The sequence below is a fragment of the Gorilla gorilla genome, chromosome 1 (assembly GCF_029281585.2).
Source record: "Gorilla gorilla gorilla isolate KB3781 chromosome 1, NHGRI_mGorGor1-v2.1_pri, whole genome shotgun sequence".
Taxonomy (NCBI): Eukaryota; Metazoa; Chordata; class Mammalia; order Primates; family Hominidae; genus Gorilla; species Gorilla gorilla.
Window position 1 is genome coordinate 239666454 of NC_073224.2, and position 23809 is coordinate 239690262.

The 23809-nt window shown below is 59.9% G+C and overlaps 1 protein-coding gene across 5 annotated transcripts; it reads right to left on the reverse strand.

The window, feature by feature from the left end:
* Nucleotides 1-23: 23 nt before the first annotated feature.
* Nucleotides 24-23088, reverse strand: LOC101147150 (ATPase family AAA domain-containing protein 3A). 5 transcript variants are annotated; one of them, XM_055382195.2, is made up of 16 exons: nt 21908-23088; nt 18282-18358; nt 16989-17090; nt 16626-16685; nt 15468-15537; nt 13963-14128; nt 13652-13721; nt 11382-11537; nt 10721-10777; nt 10324-10449; nt 9892-10016; nt 8997-9048; nt 7770-7840; nt 6440-6607; nt 4963-5071; nt 24-793 (listed from the first exon to the last, which is right to left on the reverse strand). In XM_055382195.2, exons 1-16 carry the CDS (start codon nt 22110-22112, stop codon nt 647-649), a joined length of 1761 nt encoding a protein of 586 aa, XP_055238170.2. In that variant the 5' UTR covers nt 22113-23088; the 3' UTR covers nt 24-646. The 5 variants fall into 5 exon arrangements, with proteins under 5 accessions (XP_055238170.2, XP_063561211.1, XP_055238174.1 ...); XM_063705141.1 differs by having other exon boundaries at nt 22611-23085; XM_055382199.2 differs by lacking the exon at nt 21908-23088 and adding an exon at nt 21690-21881.
* Nucleotides 23089-23809: the final 721 nt, after the last annotated feature.

Consider the following 23809-nt stretch of genomic DNA (forward strand, 5'->3'; position numbering starts at 1 on the left):
CAGCCAAGAGACAGACAGGGCAATGAGGCACCTGTGGGACTTTATTAGGTAAACAGACCCCAGCTCCAGCCACAGGCTTGGACCGGCCAGCTGACAGTGTGGCCTCAGACAACCCCGCCAGGTTCCCTCCTCCTGGCCACAGCCTGGGGTTTCTCAGGGTCACCAGTGTGTGAAAGGTCGGGGCATGCCGGCCACAGGGGGAAGCAGGGTTCAGGCTGCCCCACCTGGGTCTGGTCCTAGCAGGCGCACCCTCACCTGGCTCTGCTGTGGGAGCCGAGAACAAAGACATCACCTGCCTGGCTCCTGCTGCCCCGGGGGCTCAGCCAGCATCCACCCTCCCAGTGGCCTGGGCAGGGGCTGGGGTGCAAAGCCTCACCCTCCCCATGAGCCAGACTGAAAATGCATCTCCCAAGAGTGTCTCGAGGGGCAGGAAGGAGGCCTGCCCCTCCCTAGCCAGTGTCTACAACAGGGGGTGCCCTGGGGGGCAGAACGGCCGACCCCCACCACAAGACATCCTGGTGCACAGAGGCCCTGGGCACAGCCCAGTCCCCACCCAGGAGCATATCCTAAATGTGCAGGGGCCGGTAAGGCAGGGGTAGGAGGGGTCTGCGGCCAGGCTCCGTGAGGTGTGGATCTCCCTGTGGACTCAGGATGGGGAGGGCTCGTCCCCACGCCCAGGCCCTTCCGCCTTCAGCCAGCACATCTTCTGCTGGTGCTGCTGGACAGCATCTTGCACGCGGGTGTCCATCATGGCCTCGGTCAGGACCCCGTCCTCGGAGGCATACGCCGTGGCCTAGTGGGGAGGGAGGGAGCTGAGGGAGGCCGCCATGGGAACACTCCACCCCAAATGCACGCCAGGGCCCTGAGGTGGGGAGGGGCCAAACCAGGGGCTCCAGGATGGCCTGAGGGTGAAACACAGGCTTCCCGCACCTCGGCAGAGCCCAGCACGTGTGTGGACACCGGGAGCGGCCCCTGCAGTGCCCACAGCCCTCCCTGCGTCCTCAGCACTGCTGTTGCTCAATGACTTTCTAATAATAGAAAGCCCAAGGCGGAGCCCCACTGACGGCCGACCCAGGGCAGCTTCCGAGAGGCAGGTGGGAACTGCAGACCCTCTGCGAGTCTCAGCCGTGGCCAAGCAGTGCCCCCGGGTCATAGTGCACCTCAGACCCTCAGACCCTAACCCTCACAGGCCTCCAGGGCAGAGGCAGCCACTGCCCACCTTGAGGCACATGAGTGGTGGCACCAAGGCCACCTCTGCCCCCACCTCCCTGTCCTCCTGGGCACAGGGCTTGGCATCTGGCACGTGGAGGCTGGAGCTGCTGGGGCTGTGGCCCTTGGTGTGGCTTCAGGCAGCCTCAGGTCCAGCCCTTCTGCCATGGATGGGTCACTCTCCATCCCAATGCCAGCGAAGGGCGTGGAGTCCCCAAGGGGAGGCACCCGTGGGTCAGGGTCAGGGTGTGGGGACCCCCACTGGGCACCGTGCTCAGGAGCGCACCAGGACGCCTGGAGGAAGCACAGGGCAGGGGACCCTTCCCGGACAGCTGAGTGGGTCCCTTGCCCTGTCCCAGCTGTACCTCCCAGAGGCAGGATTCATCTCACGGGGTGCAGGGGCAGCAGTACACCATCCTCCCAAAACACCGTCGCCACGACGGAACCTGCCATGGGGATGACCACGTGGTGCCCGTCCCCTCTGCCAGCGCCCATCCCTCGCCAAGAGCCACTGTGTGGGGAGATACTGACCCGAGCCAGACCGCCACTGTGGGTCGGGGGCCCGGGAGTGCAGGAGACACTGACCGGAGCCGGACCGCCACTATGCATCAGGGGCCCAGGACTGCTCAACATCATTTTTGGTCTTGAGGCCACCCAAGAGAGGGCAAACAGGTGCAGGGACCCTCAGGGTCCACCCGAGTGGCTGCACCTCACCCAGGGCCCAGCAGAGGAAAGGGGCTACGCAGATGCTCACGGGGCCACCCCTCTGGGAAGCACGGGACCTGGCAGGAGCCCACCAGAAGTGACAGCTAAATGTCACGTGGCCTCCTGGGTGGGATTCTGGGGCAAAACCCAGTCACGGGTGGGTCCAACAGTGACACATGATGTTCACCACGTGGCAAGGTCCCAGGCCCAGGAAGTCTCTGTGCTACTCTTGCAACTTTTCTGGGAACCTAAAATCTTCAAACTATAAAAGTTGAAAGACAAGACCTGGACCTGATTTCTTCACATGTGAATTCACAAAACATTAAGAATCAGTACAACTCCTCAAACTCTTGGACAAATTGAAGAACATTTCCTCACTCATCCTAAGAGGCCAGCATTACCCTCATATCAAAGCCAGACAAAGACACCACAAGAAAAATGACATGCCAACAATATCCCTGATGAGCATCGTTGGAAAAGTCCTCAACAAAATGCCAGCAAAACGAATTCAGGAGTATAATAAAAAAATTATACACCCTGACCAAGCAGGATTTATTCCTGGAATGCAAGGATAGTTCAACGTACGAAAATCAATCAATGTTCCACATAAAAAACGTTCAACATACAAAAATCAATCAATATTAGCCGAGTGGAGGAGGAAACCACATGACCCTCTCATCTGATGCAGGAAAAGCATTCGACCAAATTCAAAACCCTTTTATGAGAAAAGAATTCAAGACGCCGTGCGCGGTGGCTCACACCTGTAATCCCAGCACTTTGGGAGGAAAAAGGGGGCAGATCACCTGAACTCAAGGAGATCCACCGCCTCAGCCTCCCAAAGTGCTGTGGTTACAGGTGTGAGCCACCGTGCCCAGGCCAAATTATTATTTTACTTATTTTTTATTTTTTTATTTTTGAGACAGAGTCTCGCTCTGTCGCCCAGGCTGGAGTGCAGTGGTGCGATCTCAGCTCACTGCAAGCTCTGTCTCCCGGGTTCATGCCATTCTCCTGCCTCAGCCTCCCCAGTAGGTGGGACTACAGGCACCCGCCACCACATCTGGCTAATTTTTTTTTTGTATTTTTTATTAGAGACGGGGTTCCACCGTGTTAGCCAGGATGGTCTTGATTTCCTGACTTCATGATCCGCCCATCTCGGCCTCCCAAAGTGCTGGGATTACAGGCGTGAGCCACCGCGCCCGTCCAGCCCCAGTTATTATTATTTTTAGTTTTCGTTTTCGTTTTTTGAGATGGAGTCTCACTGTGTTGCCAGGCTGGAGTGCAGTGGTGCGATCTTGGCTCTTTGCAACCTCCGCCTCCCGGGTTCAAGTGATTCTCCTGCCTCATCCTCCCAAGTAGTTGGGATTACAGGCATGCGCCACCACACCCAGCTAATTTTTGTATTTTTAGTAGAGATGGGGTTTCACCATTTGGACAGATGGTCTCCATCTCCTGACCTCGTGATCTGCCCGCCTTGGCCTCCCAAAGTGCTAGGATTACAGGTGTGAGCCACCGCACCTGGCCTATTACTATTTTTTTAAGATGGAGTCTCACTCTACTGCTCAGGCTGGAGGACAGTGGCACCATCTCAGCTCACTGCATCCTCCGCCTCCTGGATTCAAGAGATTCTCCTGGCTCAGCCTCCTGAGTAGCTGGGACTACAGGCATACACCACAAACGCGCCTGGGTAATTTTTGTATCTTTAGTAGAGGTGAGATTGGCCTTGTTGGCCAGGCTGCTCTCAAACTCCTGACATGGGGTGTGTGATACTCTCACTTCAGCCTCCCAACATGCTGGGATTACAGGAGTGAGCCACTGCACTCGTTCCAAATTATTCTTAGTTTTTAAGACAGGGTCTTGCTCTGTAATCCAGGCTGGAGTGCAGTGGCACAATCACAGCTCACTGCAGCCTCCACCTCCTAGACTCAAGGGATCCTCCCACCTCAGCCTCCCAAGCAGCTGGCATTTCAGGCATGCGCCACCAGGTCCAGCTAATTTTTTCATTTTTTGTAGAGATGGGGTCTCACCTTGCTTTCCAGGCTGGTCCTGAACCCCTGGCTTCAAATAATCTGACTGACTTGGCCTCCCCAAATGCTGGGAATACAAGCGTCAGCCACCACCATACCCAGCCTCTGCTTTCTGAGTTGTGGAAACAGACCTGGTCCCAAGTGGGGACGGCCTGGAACAGAGACCTCAGCTGACCCACAAGGACTGGGTTTGAGATCTGGGGCTCTTTGTCACAGCGGCATAACCCAGCCTGTACTGACTAATACAGCTCCCTACATACCCCGGCTCCAACGTTCAAATCAAGGTACTCGGCTGCTTCATTAAGCTGTCACTCATTCATTCAAAAGCACTGCTAGATCGAGTGACCAGGTTGTCACACAGACCCTGCGGACCCCAGAGGCGGCGATGCCTGTGCGTGGCCAGGGTGCCTTCTGCCCCACAGACCTGGTTTTGCTTTTCCAGCAACCCCCAAAGACCAAAGCTTTCTGGATGGCCACGCCCACACTCCTGTGAGTCCCGGCTCCTTGGCCCTGGAGCAGCCACGGAGCTGCAGGAGGGGTGTCCCCGAAGAACAACTGGCTGTGGGACAACCAGAGGCCACTCCCACCCATGTGTCAAGCAGGACCAAGCCCACAGACTTGGTCCAGAAAACACAAGGTCCCTCCAACCCGAACCCCCAACTCACGTGGGGCCTGTCCTGACGACCATTTACACAGGGAGGTGCCTATTGGCCAAGGTGAGAGTCAGAAGCCTCCAGCCCCACCTGGCAGAGCTCGGGCTACGGTGATGCCAGACTGGCCTCCAGAGAGACCCGGGTGACTGTCAGCCACCGACATGGCTCCACCCTCCTGAGGGCACGAGCAGGTGCACGCTGCTGCGTGGAGTGGGCCGACTGAGGCAGGGGCCCCGTGTCACCTCTGTGCACTGAAAACCCCTCAACAGAAGCTCCCGCGTGACACCGGTGCTGGGACAGGCCTGGCGCAACCGAGCATCTCCACAGCAGCTGGGGTCCCGTCTGGGTGGACACGCCCGAGCCTGACTCACCTGCCAGGACACGGCCAGCTGTGCGATCTCCCGGCCCGACATGCCCTCCGTCAGCCGAGCGACCTCCGAGCACTTCCTCCCGTAGTCAAACTGGGCCAGCTTCAGGCGCCTGGGGAAGGAGTTCCCAAGTGGGCCGGCCAAGGCAGCAGCTCCCACACCACGAGGTGGAGGAAGACAGGCAGCCGGGCCGACACCCACGCCAGACATCCTCTTTGGAGAGGCTCTCTACTTCTGACAGCCCAGCTCCACATCCTCCCTGCTGCAAGCCAGGCCCGACTGAGCAGGGAGTGGCTGCAGGGCCTGGAGATGGCCCCAACCACTCCTCACACCAGCCCTGCCCACAGCTGCTCACTCGGCACCCGCAGGGCAGGTGGCCTTTATGCTGGCAGAAGTCGGAGCCCCGACTTCTAGCAAAAGCTTCTGCCTGGAGGCCACAGAAGCCAGGTCATGGTGCCAGAGCTACGAGCAGCCATGGGGGTCGGGGAGCCCAGGGAAGGGGAGGGCATAGGGAAACTGAGGCCCGGAAAGCTGGGCTGGCATGGAGCAGGCGGCAGCGGCAACCAGGCTCTCTTTTGTCGTCACTGGCGACGGCAGGGATTTGGGTCAGGTGCACAGAAGGACTCAGAAACCGGGGCCCTCGGGACGCCAAGAAGTAGAGCAGCCTCTGCTCATCTGGAGTGTTCCCGAGGCAGCCGGTGTGTGGCGCCAGGGCCCCTCATCACCTGGAGGGCTCTGCCCACCGTGCCTGCTGCACCCACCGCCAGCAACAGGGAGCCTGACAGCCTCAAGGCACGTGAGCAGCAGGAGCCGCACCCCACACCACGAGGCTCCAGGGCCGGGTGTGGCAGCTGGAGGGAGGCCAGGCCAGAAGCCAGCAGTGGACCATGAGGAGCCTCTCCCTCCAGTCCCTCCAGTCCCGACACGGGGTCTCATGAGGAGAGACTCCTCCGAATCCCGACACGGGGTCTCAGAGCAACACTCCACGTCACCTCCCCTCACTGCCAGGGCCTGGGGGTGGCCGAGTACAGGATTTCCTCACAGCCCTCCTCGTAGAGAGGAGGAACGGAAAAGATGCTGGGCGCGGTGGCTCACACCTGTAATCCCTGCACTTTGGGAGGCTGAGGAGGGTGGATCACTTGAGGTCAGGAGTTTGAGACCAGCCTGACCAACATGGTGAAACCCCATTTCTACTAAAAATTAAAAAAAAATTAGCCAGGCATGGTGGTGGGCGCCTGTAATCTCAGCTACTCAGGAGGCTGAGGCAAGAGGATTGTTTGAACCTGGGAGGCAGAGGTTGCAGTCAGCTGAGATCGCGCCACCGCACTCCAGCCTGGGCGACAAGAATGAGACTTTGTCTCAAAAAAAAAAAAAAAAGGGATGTTGAAGGTTTGTGAGTAAGTGATGGTGGACTGTGGGTCGGGGTGGACTGTGGGTCGGGGTGGACCCTGAGCGGGGGCTGGTGGGGCGGGACACTTACTGCTTTCCTTCTGTGGCCGGCTTAAGAACATACTTGTCAAAATACATTCTCACCAGGCGCTCCCGCTCCTCCTGCCCTGGCAGGTCGAAGTGGACCATCTCATTGATGCGGTCATTGATGGCCCAGTCGAACTGCTCTGGTTGGTTGCTGGCCAGGACCAGCATGAACCTGCGGGGCGGGGATGAGGATGAGGATGCTGGGGCTGCCGGCCGAGCCGCACCCAGGGGAACGGGGCCTCCTCAGCCCCCACAGGGAGGACCTAAAGTGGCGGGAAACACGAGGACACGGGCACAGCCCTGGTCGGCCACCTGCCCCACCGCACCCAGCTGTCCCCCGGCCTGGCTTCCTGGGCCTCTGTTCTCCCTCCATATAGTGCTTCCCCGCTGACCCTCGCCCAGCCTGATAGGCAGTGCCGGGAACACCACTCTCTGCTGCTGCCTGAGCCCCGCTGTGCTGGGAGCAGGGATTCGGGACCCAGAGTCCATGTCGAGAAGTCGCCCACACATGCCAGGAGCAGGACCTCGGGGGCCCAGGTTCACTGGAGGCTCAGCAGGGACCCAGCCTTGCCTCTCTCGGAAGGACCCGAGTCAGGGCTCCAGGGAGCATCCACCGGCAGCAGCTGACCCGGGAGCCCAACGTGCCTGAGGAGTCAGCCACGGCCGACCAGCAGGACTTGATCCTCCGTGTGACACGTGACTGGGGCTGGAGGGGCCCAGGAGACCAAGAAAACTCAAAATTAGGGGACTTGGGAGGGACTAGGGAGCCTGGCCCATGGGCGGTCACCCTACGGGGGACCTCTGGGCGGCAGCCCACAGAGGCCACACAAAGTCGGGTGGGCCCCAATCCTGGAGGGTGCACCCCTGGCCAGCATCCGGGCGGGGGACCAAGGTCCCAGGTTCCGCCCCAACACACAGGACCTGCTCGTGCCCAGCTTCCCGTGGGAGCAAACGTGTCTCCATCTCCCACCCCAGGGCACACACACCCTCCAAGGGAGACCCAGCAGAGCCTCACACGATGAGACCACCTCCCTTACAGGCACAGGACCCCAAAAACCTAGGGGCACAGGGACCTGCAAGCTGGGGCGGCGGCGCACAGGGCCGTGAGGACAGCACTGACCCCAGCTCTGCCCGGGAGGCCCCCGCATGTTCCTCAGTGACACCCCGTGCTGTCCCGAGCTGGGCCGTTCCCAGGGGACATCCGAGGTGGGCACGTTGAGGCCACGGCAGCTGCCCAGCACTGTGAGCCAGGGCCCCTCAGGTCCCTCGGTGGGAACCAAGGGCGCGGCTGCACAGCCCTGCCCGGGGGCCCAGGACCCGAGGGGCTCCCTCACTTGTTGCTGTGCTGGCCCGTGCGGTACAGGAAGGCGTTCAGTGTGGCTCTGAGGTCCTCACTTATCTTCTCCTGCAGAGAGAAGGTTCCAGCCTTAGGCACCAGGAGCAAAGCCTTGTAAACAGCCACAGCAGAAAGTCCCACAGGCCTCCCTCCTGCAGGGAGCAGGGATGTGGCGATACTTTCATGGATCTAGTCTCAAAAGCCTGACCAGGGCCAGGGGCGGTGGCTCACGAATGTAACCTGGATTTTGGGAGGCTGAGGCGGGCAGATCACACGAGTTAGGGAGTTTGAGACCATCCTGGCAAAATACAAAAATTAGCCAGGCGTGGTAGCACACCTGTGGTCCCAGCTACGTGGGAGGCTGAGGCACGAGAATCACTGAAACCTGGGAAGCAGAGGTTGCAGTGAGCTGAAATTGCACCGCTGCACTCCAGCGTGGGCAACAAAGTAAAATTCTGCCTAAAAAAAAAAAAAAAGAAAAGAAAAGAAAGCCTGACCAGGCACGGGGGCTCACATCTGTAATCCCAGCACTTCAGAACGTCAAGGCAGGTAAATCTCTTTAGCTCAGAAGTTTGAGCCCAGTCTGGGCAACGTGAGGAAACTCCATCTCTACTAAAATTACAAAAAAATTAGACAGGTATTGCACCGTGCCCCTGCAGTCCCAGCTACTCAGGCGGCTGAGGCAGGAGGATTGCTTGAGCTCCAGAGGTCGAGGCAACAGTGAGCTGTGATCGCCCCTGCACTCCAGCCTGGGTGACAGAGACCCTGTCTTAGAATGATAATTAAAAGGCTGGGCATGGTGGCTCACGCCTGTAATCCCAGCACTCTGGGAGGCCGAGGCGGGCGGATCACGAGGTCAGGAGATCGAGACCATCCTGGCTAACACGGTGAAACCCCGTCTCTGCTAAAAACACAAAAAATTAGCCAGGCGTGGTGGCGGGAGCCTGTAGTCCCAGCTACTTGGGAGGCTGAGGCGGGAGAATGGCGTGAAGCTGGGAGGTGGAGCTTGCAGTTAGCCGAGATGGTGCCATTGCACTCCAGCCTGGGTGATAGAGCGAGACTTCATCTCAAAAAAAAAAAAAAAAAAAAAAAAAAAAAAAAAAGCTGTTTTTCACACAAAGCTTTCAGAGAAAAAGAAACTGAACAGAGGGCTGCAGCCTGGTCCAGGCAGACGGCTGTGCCCAACCCACCACCCCATTGTGGCCAGAGGCTTAGTGACACTCACGGTGGCTCGCTTCCGAAGGAAGGCGTCCGCTTCATCCACGAAGAGCAGGAGGCTGTGAACGAGAGTGAGGCCAAGCAAGGCGAGAGTGACACCAGGAGCAGCCCACAGCAGCGTCCGGCCGCAGCGGAAGCAGGCCAAGCAGGCAGATCCCCACGGGGTCAGGCTCTGCCCCATCAGCAGCCCTAAGTCCTGGACTCGACAGAAGCCGATCAGCCTGGCCTCTGGGCAGCTGACCACGGCCCAGCCTCAGAAGGCCGTGGGAAAACAACCACACACGGGGGCGACGAACTCCTCCCCACAGGCTTCACCCCCACCTGGCCCAGTGTAGCACTGGTGGCCGCTTAGAGTCCACACCAGGGGCAGGGTCTTCTGAAGTGAAAGGTCAAAGGCCAGAGGGGAGGGTGCCAACCATGAGGATCATGGTTCCAACGAGGACAGCCGAGGCCGCAAGGGTGCCCGGGCTGTGCCCTGCGCGGGGTCACTGTGGGACCTTTTGAAGGGTGTGTGCCATGCTGTCTTCAGCTAACTTTCAAATGGTTCTACAAAAGGGAACCAGTGCCCACGCCCACCTGCAGGCGTGTTGGAGGGAGGGCGGCTGTGGAGGAGCCTCCCCTGCAGCTGTGAAGACCCCTCTCCCCCTGCACCCACCCACCTCCCTTCTGCCCTGAGCCAAGTATCCCACCGGCAGCCTCCACACGCCGGGGGCCTCGTGTCCACCAGGGTCCACACTCAGGGGACTTTCCCTCCGAGGGACCCTCCACTGGGCCTCCTGCGTGGCCACAAGGACAGAGCTGCAGAAAGACAAGGTCTCCAAGAGACACCTGGACCCCCTTCCCAGAAGGCAGCCCGCTGGGCCGCAGCCAAGGGCCTGGTGCGTGCTGTGGGGACGTCTCACCCGCGCCGGCTGGTATTGGCCCAGTCAAAGAGCTTGTGCATGGCGGTCACGCCTTCCCGCCCCATGGGGGCCACGTCCCCGCCTGTCATGATGGCGTAGTCCATGCCTGAGTGCAGGGCGAGTTTCTGGACAGGAAGAGTGACGGGAGACAGAACAGATGTTCCCTCCACCTCTGCAAAGCCTGCACACTCCACCTGGAGTGTGGAGCCCCTGCTGGGCGTCCCTGCCTAGAAGCCACGGCCTGCCAGACAGGAGACGTCCCCCGCCTGGAAGACGGGAGGCGCTGCTGCCAACACCAGCACCCTGAGCCTACACGAGGGTGGGCAAAGACCTAAGGGGGGTCCATTCCCCAGGCAGCTGAGCCCCCCAGACACCTGCAGGCAGGTGAGACCCCAGCGGCCCCGGCCCACCTGTTCAGCCAGGCGCTCTCACCTTGGCAAACAGCGTCTTCCCGGTGCCTGGTGGCCCGTACAGCAGGATGTGCCTGTACAGGCTGCGGTTCTTCTTGGTGTTCCTTGTTGCTATGGCGATGTCGCGCACCCGTGCTTCCAGGCTGGGCTGCCGGGGAAGACGGGGGCTTGGAGGACACAGTCTGCACCCACAGAAGCCTCAGGGGAAGGGGCTGCGGGAATGCCCAGGTGCAGACTCGGCTCCTCGGGAAGCCTCCCAGCTCACGGGCAGCCTATCTATCCCCGGCACAGTCCAAGCAGTCGCATCTCAGGAGCCAAAAGCTCCTGGGCGCCACCACGAGTGCCAGCAAGGGCCACAGCCCGGCCCAGCTCCGGGGTCCCCTCCCTGCACCTCCCCGGTCCCAGGCACACCGACTTACACTGACCACAACACCCTCCAGCGCGTCCTGGGGTCGACTGAGGAGCCGCCGGCTGACCTGCCGGAGGGGAAGGGGAAGCGCCATTGGGTCACCTGCCACAGCCACGGAACAGCCACCAACGCACACACACGCTCGGTAACACGCAGAAACGGAGCTGCCCCAAAGCACAGCCAGGACCGGCCCGGAACCCCGCCCCCCTGGGAGACCAGGCAGCTATTGCTGGGATTAGGGGCATTTTCCGGTTCCTTATTGGCTTTTATTTTCTTAACCACCTACCCAGTGACCTGTGGAGAGCAGGCACCTCAGGGGCTGGCGAACGGCGCGGCTCCCCAGGGAGGCCACCAGACGCTGTGGTCTGTAGCAGCTTCCCCGACAGACGGCCACACACCCAAGTCCCGGGTCTTGCAAGGACCCCGATGTGCTCCCAGGCCCCATCAAGAGCCCTGAGCAGGGGACACCGAGGCAGACAGGGGAAGGGTCTCACTGATGCAGACCCCTAAGGTACAGTGCCGGACAGGAAAACCCACCCGTGAAGCAGCGTGCGGGTGCCCGTTATCCGGGGAAAGGGAATGGACAGGAGTATATGCGTGGGCTGTGCTCGTGGGGCAGAAGGGACTCAGCCAGGAACTGCACTGAGGGAGGGCCAGGCCTGCGCCGCTACCTGGATGGGGTGCCGCAGCGCCTCCAGCACCGTGATGCGGGACGTCTCCCTCACTAAGGACGGCTTCCCCAGCCGAGCTTCGATGAAGCGGCCGGCGACAAGCGTGGCATTCTTGGCTGAGTAGACCCCGACAGCCAGCAGCGTCAGCCCAGCCACCTGCAGCGGAGACACCACACTGGTGCACCAGCGCCCACCCTCCCTCCCTCTTAGAGAGGGAGACGCACGAGGCTACCCCCACCCTCTCTCTGCCCGAGGCAGAAGCACAGGGCCGTGTGCTGGCCCCACAGGAACCCGAATTCCCGGCCCCGAATCCCACAGCCACGCGGTTACAGGAGGCAGGTGGGGCAGTCACAGCGTCCTCACTCGGCCATTTTCTCTGCAACTGGCAGCATAAATCCTACAAAGCCCTGGTCGCTGAGCAGGGCCCTGGGCAGACCCAGCCGGATATGTCACAGGGCCACACCCTCTGGTACATTCTTGGCCACTAAAAATGGTACTTTATTCCTGGAAAACAAGACTAACCCAAAATCTCTAACTCGTTTTAAAAATCAATTAGGCTGGCTGGGCACAGTAGCTCAGGTCTGTAATCCCAGCACTTTGGGAGGCTGAGGTGGGTGGATCACCTGAGGTCAAGAGTTCGAGACCAGCCTAACCAAACTGGAGAAACCCCGCCTCTACTAAAAATACAAAAAATTAGCTGGCCATGGTGGCACATGCCTGTAATCCCATCTACTTGGGAGGCTGAGGCAGGAGAATCTCTTGAACCCGGAAGGCAAAGGTTGCAGTGAGCTGGACCCGCGCCATTACACTCCAGCCTATGCAACAAGAGCAAAACTCTGTCTCAAAAAACAAACAAACAAAAAATGAATTAGGCCAGGTTGGGTGGCTCACCCATGTAATCCCAGCACTTTGGGAGGCCAAGACGGCTGGATCACTTAAGGTCAGAAGTTCGTGACCAGCCTGGCCAACATGGTGAAACCCCATCTCTACTAAAAATACAAAAATTGGCCGGGCATGGTGGCACAGGCCTATATTAGCTGAGTGTGGTGACGTGAGCCTGTAATCCCAGTCACTCGGGAGGCTGAGGCAGGAGAACTGCTTGAACTGGGGAGGTGGAGGTTGCAGTGAGCTGAGATGGCACCATTGCACTCCAGTCTGACCACAGAGCAAGACCCTGTCTCTAAAAACAAACAAAAGTCAACGGCGCATTAAGCAGCTCCGTCATGTCCTCACGTGACACCGTCTCACCAACATGGCGGCAACACCACCTGCAACATTCACCGTCACACTGACCAGGCTACCGGCGGGTGCTGCAGTCACAGCAGTGGGCGCCGGCACCACGGCAGAGCAAGTGCCCACTCAGTGCCGGGCACCTACTGTGTGCTGGGCGGGGGGTCGGGGGGACGGAGGACACAGCCATGTGCGATGTGGGGCGCCACCACAGCAGGCCGGAGCCTGGGCACAAAAGAGTGAGGCTTTAAATGGGAGAAGAATCTGTGAACTTCGAACTCTCAGGGTTTTACAAGGAATAAAGAAGGTTTTTGCAAAATGGAGTCAGGGTTGCCTTCTGGTTTTTTTTTTTTTTTTTTGAGAAGAAGCCTCACTCTGTGGCCCAGGCTGGAGTGCAGTGGCATGATCTCGACTCACTGCAAGCTCCGCCTCCCGGGTTCAGGTGATTCTCCTGCCTCAGCCTCCCGAGTAGCTGGGACTACAGGCACCGGCCACCACGCCCGGCTAATTTTTTGTATTTTTTTAGTAGAGACGGGGTTTCACCGTGTTAGCCAGGATGGTCTCGATCCCAATATCGTGATCCGCCCGACTCTGCCTCTGCCTCCCAAAGTGCTGGGATTACAGGTGTGAGCCACGACTATCGACAATTTTTTTCTTGAGACAAGGACTTTGTCGCCCAGGATGGAGTGCAGTGCTGCGATCTCAGCTCAGTGCAGCTGCAACCTCCTTGGGCTTAAGTGATCCTCCTACCTCAGCCTCTTGAGTAGTGGGACCACAGGGGCCGCCACCACACCCAGCTAATATTTGATGTTTCGTAGAGATGGGGTCTCACTGTGTGGCCCAGGCTGGCAACTGCGTTTTCTTCTCCCAGCTTGAGAAGGGAGGAGAAGCCGAGGCCAGCAGGTACAACATGGGCTTCCTCCCTGCTGGGAGAGCTACAGGGCTGTGCAGAGCCGGCAGGGACAGGACCTGGGGCTCCAGGAGGCCCCCACGTGCCACCCCACAGCCACCTGCCAGCCCTGTTTTATGAGTATGTTTACCGTGGCTGTCACTTTGTCCCAGTCTGTCACAAAGGCACGGAATCCTTCCCCAAACAAGGTGCCAGCCGTCCTGCGGGGAAAGCAGTGGTGTGACCAGGAAGGACACGAAGATCCGTGCCATGCAGCGAGAGCAGGTTGAGGGTGAGGCCCTGACATGGCGGCCCGGCCTTGCCAGGACAGAGGGGCAGTGTCCCCACCAAGGAGTCAGCCTACGGCGGCCAGGCCTGGAAGAGCTGGAGAGCGCCCTGGGACCAGCGACTCACACCTGCGGTGCTCCGTCTGTGGCCGGCCTGGGCCTCGGCAGTGCTCACCTGATGGACTCCAAGACGGTCTGACGGTGCTCGGCCGCCTTCAGGCGGATCTGCTCGCGGATGATGTCTGCATTCTCCCGCTCGGCCTTGGCGCGCGCCCGGGCCTCGGCCTCCACTCGCAGCATCTCGTTCTTGTGCCGCAGCTCCATCTCCCGCTCCACGGTGGCTGCCCCAGAGAGGCAGGGCAGCTCAGCACCATGCAGCGCAGCACGTCCACCTCCACCCACACTGTGGACTGGCCCACGCCACGGACAGACCCACGCCACAGACAGGCCCACGCTGCTGACAGGCTAAGGCCACGGACAGGCCCACGCTGCTGACAGGCTAAGGCCACAGACTGGCCCACGCCACGGACCGGCCCACGCCGCCAACAGGCTAAGGCCACGGACAGGCCCACACCACGGACCGGCCCACGCCATGGACAGGCCCACGCTGCTGACAGGCTAAGGCCACGGACAGGCCCATGCCACGGACCGGCCCACGCCGCCAACAGGCTAAGGCCACGGACAGGCCCATGCCACGGACCGGCCCACGCCGCCAACAGGCTAAGGCCACGGACCGACCCACTCCACGGACAAGCCCAGTCCACGGACAGGCCCGTGCCACAGACACACACAGACCTTGGTAGGGACAGCGCCACAGGCCAGCCCTGCCCATGGATTAGGGCAGAAATCCGACCCAGAGGCCTAGGCAACTTCTCAGGACGAGCCCTTTAAAGCAAAAAACCAGAACGCGGAGTTCCGAAGGAAGCCCCCTCACACAGAAACACAGCTGTCAGAACTCAGAGACGCGTGACGTGCCATGTGCCTGGCTACTGAACATTAAACACACACACCTCGCCACAAGCCCACCCACGGTGAAGAGTGGTGACAGACGTTTGCCTGGAGCACTCGCCAACTAATGCCACATGGCACCAAATACCTGTGATCCTCACTGAAACCAGGACCGTAAAGACCCATGTTCTGGGCAGAACACAGAGGCTCACGCCTGTAATCCCAGCACTGTGGAAGGCCAAGGCAGGCGGAAAATGAGATCAAGAAGTTCAAGACCAGCCTGGCCAACACAGTGAAACCCTGTCTCTACTAAAGATACAAAAAAATTAGCTGGGCGTGGTGGCGGGCGCCTGTAATCCCAGCTACTCGGGAGGCTGAGGCAGGAGAATTGCTTAAACCTGGGAGGCAGAGGTTGCAGTGAGCTGAGATCCTGCTATTGCACTCCTGCCTGGGTGACAGAGCGAGACTCCGTCTCAAAAAAAAAAAAAAAAAGACCCCTGTACTTCCCATGAAGTGAAGCAGCTCCTGCCCTCCCCGCACAGAACCTGGCGCCCACTCGCAGACAGAGGTGTCTTCCGAGAGGGAGCCCCACCCCACGGAGCCCCAGCACGCCTCGCCCACTGCAGTGGTAGCTATGAGGGGCCGGGCCGCAGAACTCAGGCTCAGAGTGCACGCCGGGTCCACAAGCAGCCCCCGCCACCTCCGCCCCAGCCAGGAGAGCAGACAGCCTACCTCGCCGCATGGCTTCCTGCTTCTGCACGGACTCCTCCTGCTTCCGTAAATTCTCCTCATTGAGAAGTTGCTGAGAAGAAACCGCAGAAAAAGAGAAAAGCCTTTAAAACCTGTGACTGTGCCCATGTGTGCGGGGGGTGACTGTGCCCGAGTGTGCAGGGGGGTGAGTGTGCCCGAGTGTGTGGGGCTGACTGTGCCCGTTTGCGGGGGGTGACTGTGCCCATGTGTGCGGGGGTGATTGTGCCCGTGTGTGGGTGGGTTGTGCACCTGTTGGGGGGGGGGTGTGTGTGTGTGTGCCCGTGCGGGGGGGTGGGGAGGCTGTGCGTGCCTGTGGGGGGGGGGGGTGTCCCTGTGACGGGAGGGCGTGTGTGCCTGTGTGTGGGGGGGTGTGGCCATATGTGTGTGTGGGGTCTGTGCACCCATGTGGGGGGGTTGTGTGTGTGCCCGTGTGCGGGGGGGCTGTGCCCGTGTGTATACGGGGTGTGTGTGCGCCCGTGTGTGTGGGTGTGTGTGTGCCCGCCTATGGGGGGGCATGCCCGTGTGTGTGTGGGTGTGTGCCTGTGTGTGTGCCCAAGTGCGCGGGTGCCAGTGAGCCTGTGGGGGGTATGTGTGCGCCCGTGTGTGTGTGTGGGGGTGCATACCTGTGTGCGGGGCGTGTGCGCGTATCTGTGTGTATGTGCGGGGTGTATGTGCATACCTGTGTGTATGGGGGTGTGTTTACAGGTGTGAGTGTCCATGTGGGTGTGTGCCTGCCCGTGTTGTGTGGGGGTGTGTTTGCGGGTGTGTGAGTGCAGGCCTCTGTGTGGGGGTGTGTGTGTGCGGGCCTGTTTGTGCAGGGGTGTGTGTGGGCCCGTGTGTGCAGGGGTGTGTGTGCCCGTGTGTGCAGAGGTGTGTGCACCTGTGTGTGCCGGGAGTGTGTGTGAGTGGAGTGTGTGTGTCCGTGTGGGCAGGTGCCTGTGTCTCCGTGTACATGTGTGCACACGTCTGCATGTGTGCCTGTACACGTGTGCCGGTGCGTGTCTGTCTGAGTAGTTTCCTCTGCTCTACCATCAGCAACCCCAACGTTATTGCCCCATGGCCTCTGACCCACTGACCGGTCCCACAAAGCCACCTACGTTCTCAGGGATGCAGGCGCCTCGCAGGGGAGGCTGAGCTCACCTGTTGCTTCAGTTGGTCCTCGTAGCGCTGCCGGGCCAGCTTGTCTTGATACTGGGCCCTCTGGGGGAGAAGAGGGCGGCAAAGACACATCTCAACAGGGAGCTGCAGTCTGGGCTGACTGGGCGGAGCACCGGGGACTCCGACGCGCCATCGGCCTCACACAAACGTGGGGAGGCGCGGGGACCTCCCGTCCGGCTCAGCAGTGAGGGACCTTACAGGTCTTAGGCATTTGTGCAAGGCCGTTCCAAGGGCAGCTCTAATGGCTGACTCCAGAGTGCCCCGGGGCCGCACCCAGCTCCCAGTCCTGCCCCAGGCCGTTCCCCCGAGCCGGGCGGCCTCCCTCGCGGCCTCTTGCGCTCTTACGGCCTGGTGCTGCCGGGTCTCCTCACTCAGGGTCTTCCTCCTCTCCTCCGCCTGCGCCCGGATCTGCTCGCTCTTGAGCTGCTCCACGGCGGCCTCATACTCCTGCAGAGCACAGCACTCACCAGCTGGCACTTGCTCAGGGCTGGCGCTGCCTGACAGCCGCTCCTGTGTCTGCACGGCTCCGATACGGCAGAGACTCCGTGCCCAGACTAGTGTGTGCAGCAGGCTCAGGGCTTCCAGCCGCATCTGCACCCAGGATCAGGCCCTGGAGGAATCCAGACCCACAGGCACAGAAGCACCAGCAGAAGCCCGCGAAGGCCCCCGGGGAGGGAGGCCAGACACCCCCTTTTGGACTGCACCGAGGGCAGAGCTCATGCTTATTTTAGGAATCCTGCTGAGTGGACCGGGTGTGATGGCTCTCGCCTATAATCCCAGCACTTTGGGAGGCCAAAGTGGGTGGATCAACTGAGGTTAGTAGTTCGAGACCAGCCTGAACAACATGGTGAAACCCCATCTCTACTAAAAATACAAAAATTAGCCAGATGTGGTGGCGGGCTCTTGTAGTCCCAGCTGCTCGGAGGCTGAGGAAAGAGGTTGAACCCGGGAGGTGGAGGTTGTGGTGAGCTGAGATCACGCCACTGCACACCAGCCTGGAAGACAGACTAAGACTCTGTCTATAAAAAAAAAATAATATGAAACAAGGCAGGCACAGTGGCACAAGCCTGCAATCCCAGCACCTTGGGAGACCGAGGCAGGTGGATCACTTGAAGTCAGGAGTTCGAGACCAGGCTGGCCAACATGGTGAAACCCCAACTCTACTAAAAATATAAAAATTAGCCAGGTGTGGTGGCGGGTGCCTGTAATCCCAGCTATTCAGGAGGCTGAGGCAGGAGAATTGCTTGAACCCAGGAGCGGAGGTTGCAGTGAGCCCAGATGGCACCATAGAACTCCAGCCTGGGAAACAGAGACTCCGTTTCAAAATAAATAAATAAAACGAAATAAAACAAAAAAATCCTGCTGAGTGTAATGAAATGAGGTGAGAACATCAAGAAGACCCTCAGGACGACCAGACGCCCTCACCAACACCGGCCCTCCCTCTCGGGAGGCTCTGCGGCAGCGTCTCTCACCTCCCCTTGTTTCCTTCTGTGAAATGAGGCGCCCAAGCTCGGCCCTGGGCCCCACTGCCGCCCATGTACACGCCCCCAGCCCTAACCACCGGCAGTAGCCCTACCAATCTCCACGCCCGAACCCCATGTGCGCCCCGGCCTCCCCGCCCACACCGGCCCCACTCACTTTGAGCTTGGACTGTTGCTCCAACTGCAGCGTCTGCTCCTGCATCTGCGCCAGATTCAGGGCATCCTTGGCATAACCTGCAGATGCAGGGACACGGAGGGCAGGTGTTAGGATACACGGATGCCGCTGGGCAGGCACCACACCAGCCAAGGGGCTTTCTGGAATCCACGGCCACGCCTCAACCTCAAAGCCCCCAGCCCTGCCTCCCCATCCTCCTTCCTAGTCAGACCTGGCATGACGATGCCCCATCCCCGGCACACGGCCTGATGCATTTGTGCGGTTTTATCCCCCCAGGGATGGTCTTGGAGAGCCACATCAGGAAGGCCAACCCACGTGGACAGGAGGAGGCTCTTTCTCAATTCAACAAAAAGTCAGGCAATGGCTAAAGTGTCCTCTATTTTTTCACGTTACATTCGCTTTTCCTAAGCTTCCAATGGCTGTTGTCATTGATCTGCTATCAAGCACATGCAGGCAAGAAAGGGAATGAATAAGAATCGGATACCAGCCAACAAGCTCAGGGTGACGAGGACAAGCATCTGACAACGTCCTCACTTACGTTTTGTTCCTAGAGGGGAACCGACACAGGTCGATGTTTGGGTGTCGTGGGACAGAAGTACGTATTCTCTGAGCTGCTGAGGCCTCAGCATCAGGTCTCAAAATTTTCTGGGATGACAGTTTTCCCATCATAAAACTTTACCATAAAAATCTTTTGGCTGGGCGCGGTGGCTCACTACTGTACTCCCAGCACTTTGAGAGGCTGAGACGGGTGGATCACTTGAGTCCAGGAGTTAGAGACCGGCCTGACCAATGTGGTGAAACCCCATCTCTACTAAATATACAAAAATTAGCTGGGCGCAGTGGTGGACGCCTGTAATCGCAGCTACTCTGAGGCTGAGGTGGGAGGATGGCTTGAACCCCGGAGGCAGAGGCTGCAGTGAACCCAGATCGTACCGCTGCACTCCAGCTAGACAGAGAGAGACTTAAAAAAAAAAAAAATCTCCATCCTGGCCAACATGGCGAAACCCCGTCTCTACTAAAAAGACAAAAAAAGAGCAGGGCACAGTGGTGCACGCCTGTGATCTCAGCTACTTAGGAGGCCAAGGCTGGAGAACTGCTTGAACCCAGGAGGTGGATGTTGCAATGAACCGAGGTTGCACCACTGCACTCCAGCCTGGGCGACGGACGGCAACTCCATCTCAAATAAATAAATAAACATATAAATCTTCTAACACAGAAAGACGCGTAAAGTAGGCAGGGACCCCCGATGCTCCTGGGTCAGTGCGTTGTTCCCGTCTCTCTTCCTCCCGCAGCCCGTCTCACTTTTTTAAGCCTTCAGAGTCAACTGCAGCAAACACGTCACTAACTAGAGCCCAGCGTCTGTTCTCAGCTCAGGTGTAATTTTTGGAGGTGACTGACGCAGGGGGAAGTGCCGTGGGGAGCACTCGTTGCATTTAGACAGAGGCAGCGACGCTTTGGTGTTGGGGTGGGTCGGCTTGGGCCTGTGGTTAGGCACGAACTGGGCTGACGGGCATCAGCGTCAGATTTCAGGAAGCGCCTTGGTAGCTAACCTCGGGGGCCCCAGTGAACACAGCACAGATGAGACCGGGACCTGCCTCTCAGGGAAGACAGTGCCAGGTCAACGGGTTTGGCTGCTAAGCCCGGGAAGCCAAGGGCTGAAGCGGCCCCGGGCTCTCAACCACTCTCACTCTGACCCCGAGGGGGCCGAGGGTGTGTCAGTTCCCCAGGGTCCTGCCACAGAGCAGTGACAGGAACGTGGGTGTCACGGTGAGGCGCTCTGCCTGTTTCCTCCCGAGGGGACCTTTGGCTGGATTAAGCTGAGGCCACTCCCTCCCCTGAAAATGGCTCATTGACAGTTCCCACCCCCAGTGACTCTGGGGAGGAGGAGAGGGGAAAGAGCAGGTCAGGTGCCCGTGTGGCCTCTTGGTTATTAGAATGAGAACAATCATTCACCACTTTGGTGTGACCCTGTGCCAGGGACGTGCGTCCCAGCGCCTGAATTCACACCCACAGGGCACGAGGCTCTCCTCCAGGCACCCCCTCTGTGGAGTGCAGGGCGAGCGCTGGTGCTCACGGACAGCTCTGGGACAATGTGCTGCTGTGGCTTCCAAGGACAGGCCGGGGGAGGGGTCAGGGCAGACTCTGGGAACGAGGCGGCATGGAGCTATAGCCTCAAGGGACAGAGGAGGCAGCCAGTCTGTGAGGAGGAGCCGCCCGTTTGCCTGGAGAGCAGCAAGGACAAAGCAACGGGCTCTGGCCGAATCTCGGCGACCCCGCTGCCAGGAAAGGGGCACGGAGGAAGCCAGGAGCGTCCGGAGGGGCTGGGCTTGCAGAGGGGCTACCAGGCAGACGGGCAGGGCAGGGAGCACCCGGGGAAAGGGGGCGGTCAACTCTGGAGAGACCTCTCTCACCAGCCAGCAGTGAGGCCAGGAAGGAGGGAAAGGATCAAAATGAAAGAGCCCACACCTGGAACACAATCCACAGGAAACAAAAGCCTGATGGAGGGCTCCCCACGGTGCACCCGGAGACCCTGCCCCAGGCCCCGCTCCACCACAGAGAGGGCAGACAAAGGCACTGGCAACGCCGGCAGAGCGGACTGCGGGTCAGGAGCTCCGCGGCCGCCAGGACTGGAGCAACTCAGAGGCACAGGTCTGCACTATGGGGAGGCGGCCTGAGGCTGCTCAACCAGGCCTGTACCACTGCAGGGGGCCGCAGGCTGACCACTACGATTCAGCTTCTGGAAGTGGGCGAAATTTCAATCTCTAAGTGAAGTTAGCGGGTGAAAACCCCCAGGAACTAGGACACAAAGGAACCCTCCAAATAAGCCTGCAGCAAGAAAGTCAGTCACCAACGTCCGCTGTCCTCCGAGGTGCCCTGAAGTCCAGCCCTTGATTCCCATCCTAACCTGATCGTTAAAATTACCGAGGAAGGCCATGAGCAGCGGCTCACGCCTGTCATCCCAGCGCTTTGGGAGGCCGAGGTGGGCGAAGCACCTGAGGCCAGAATTCAAGACCAGCCTGAACAACATGGTGAGTGCTCCCACCCTGAGGGCCTTGGGTCAGGGATTTACTCAAGCTGAGCAGCGCGGCCTGGCCTGTGGCTTCACAGACCTCGCCGTGCAAATGCTAACGTCTTCCAACAAGAAGTGCAAATCTGCTACAGTCTCGTTAGAATCAAGTAACTCTCAAATACGCTTCTCTTGTTACGTGGAAACTGCTAGCAACCACCCGACAAACCCATCTACCGATCTGGCCACGCCTTGGCCTGTGCCACGTGGAGGCGGCAAGCGCAGAAGGATCCCACACACTCGGCGGTAACTGAAGACCACGGCCAGCCCCAGACCCCGACCCCTGTAACCTATGAGCGCCACCTCCGCACCGCTTTCCGCACCTGACCCGCTCCTGACAGCTGCAGAGGTGCAAAAGGGTGACGGAAAGAGTCCGATCCTCCCGGCACGCGAGACGGCTCCGGCCGGGGGTGCTCCGGGGGCGCAGCCTCGCCCGGGAAGTGGCTGCCGACAGCGGCGAGGAGCGGCAAGGGCCAGGGCTCCCGCTTCCCCGGCCCGGCCCGCCCGCTCCGCCCGCCCCGCCCCGCCCCGCCGCACTCACGCGAGTGCTCCAGCTCGCGCGCCGCCTTGGCGGCGCGCTCCAGGCCGGTGGGGTCGAAGTTGCTCCATTTGTCCTTGGGCGCCGGCCGCTCTCCCAAGCTGCGGTCCCCGCCGCCCTCGGCCCCGGGCTGCGCGGGCGGCAAAGGCGGCGGCGGCCCCGCGCCTTCACCCTTGGGGCCCTTGTTAATGCCGAAGAGCCACGACATGCTCGCACCGCCGCCGCCGCTACCGCCGCCGGGACCCCCACCCGAGTCTGACTCGCGCGCGGCTGGGAGCAGCCTCCACGCGCCGCGAGCCGGTGGTCACCGCCACTGCGCAGGCGCCACACACACCCCTTCCTCCCGGCGATAGAAGCGCGTAAGGGACACGCGCGCAGCCCTTGGATTGGCCCCGAGGACAGTGACGCGATAGCGACGGCGCCGCGACTGCCGAGCAGGCTTTGGGAGCCAGGGGGGCGGGAGCGGTGAGGCATCTGGCTACGGGAGCCACGCCGGGACAAAATTCCCGAGGGCCGTAGGCGAACCCGAGGTAACGTCAGCCCCGCGCCACAACCGCGTGGGCTCCGTTGCTAGGGGCTCCGAGGAGTTCCGGCCTTGGCGGCAACGGGTGGCAGGCGTCCAAGGAGCCCCAAGGTTCTCGATCCGTGCGGCGGGGCGCCCTGCGGTGAGTCCAGGACGCAGAGAAGAGTCTCGCGGGAACCTCACCCGAGGCGGCACCGGCGCCCGGGCAAGCCGAGCCCTTCCGCGATGAGTCGGCGCCCTGGGGTCGCTGCGCCAAGAGCTCAGGAGAGGCGCCTCCCCTCCTCGGTGTCTCCGCAGCCCGCGTGGCCCTCCCGCCCAAGACCCCGGGGCGGCCCCTTTCCCTCGTGGCGGGGCCAGCGAGCTCCTCTTGCGGGGCGTGGACGGGGCCGGGGTGCCCGGGCAGGCGCCGCCCCAGAGCCCACGGTCCACGCGCTCCCAGCGGCCCTGACTCTCTCCTTGATGGAACTGGTTGACTTCACGGAATATATGGAGTGACTTTTCCCAGTGGATTGGAAACTATTTGAAGCCTGAATAATGTTAGATACAATGAGTTCTAAACTTCCCTTCAAAGAACCGGTATGTCAGTATGTTCAGTGTTTGTCCTGCATTTTAAGGTCTAACTTCCTCGCAGTTTCAGTAAACAACCTTTTCCACCAGTTCTAGTCAGTACTTGACATCTGTTGCCCTGGTCACCTGCTCCGTCCTAACTACTCCCGGTCTCCTGCTTTGACCTGAGTCACCTTTAGTTACCTGTCCCATAACCATTGTTCCCGCCAAACCACTCACCCCGCCACTCTGGCCCATACTCCTGCTCCCTTTAAAATAGCCAATGGGCACTAGTTTAAACTGTGCATTCTAACCCTAGCCAATAGGGGAACCACACAGCAGTAGGGGCTACCTGCGTCAGGAATAAGAACCCCTTCTCCTCCCTTGTCCAAGCGCTCGCCATTGCTCCATCTATGAGATGTCCCCTTCTATAGAATTATCTAGCTGAGAAAACTTTATATTCGAGTTCTACTTCTTTGGCGGCACAGAAAATTTACATATAACACAGTGAGCCGCCGAGATCTCGTCACTGCACTCCACTCTGGGCGACTGAGTGAGACTCTGTCCAAAAAAAAAAAAAAAAAAAGCCAGAAAATGCTGGCCAGGCACGGTGGCTCACACCCGTAATCCCAGCACTTTAGGAGGCCGTGGTGGGCAGATCACCTGAAAACAGGAGTTTGAGACCAGCCGGGCCAACATGGTGAAACCCCTGTCAAAAGTGCAAAAAATAACCTGGGCATGGTGGCGTGCGCCTGTAATCCCAGCTACTCTGGAGGCTTAGGCGGGAAAACTGCTTGAACCCTGGAGGTGGAGGTTGAAGTGAGCCTAGATCAGGC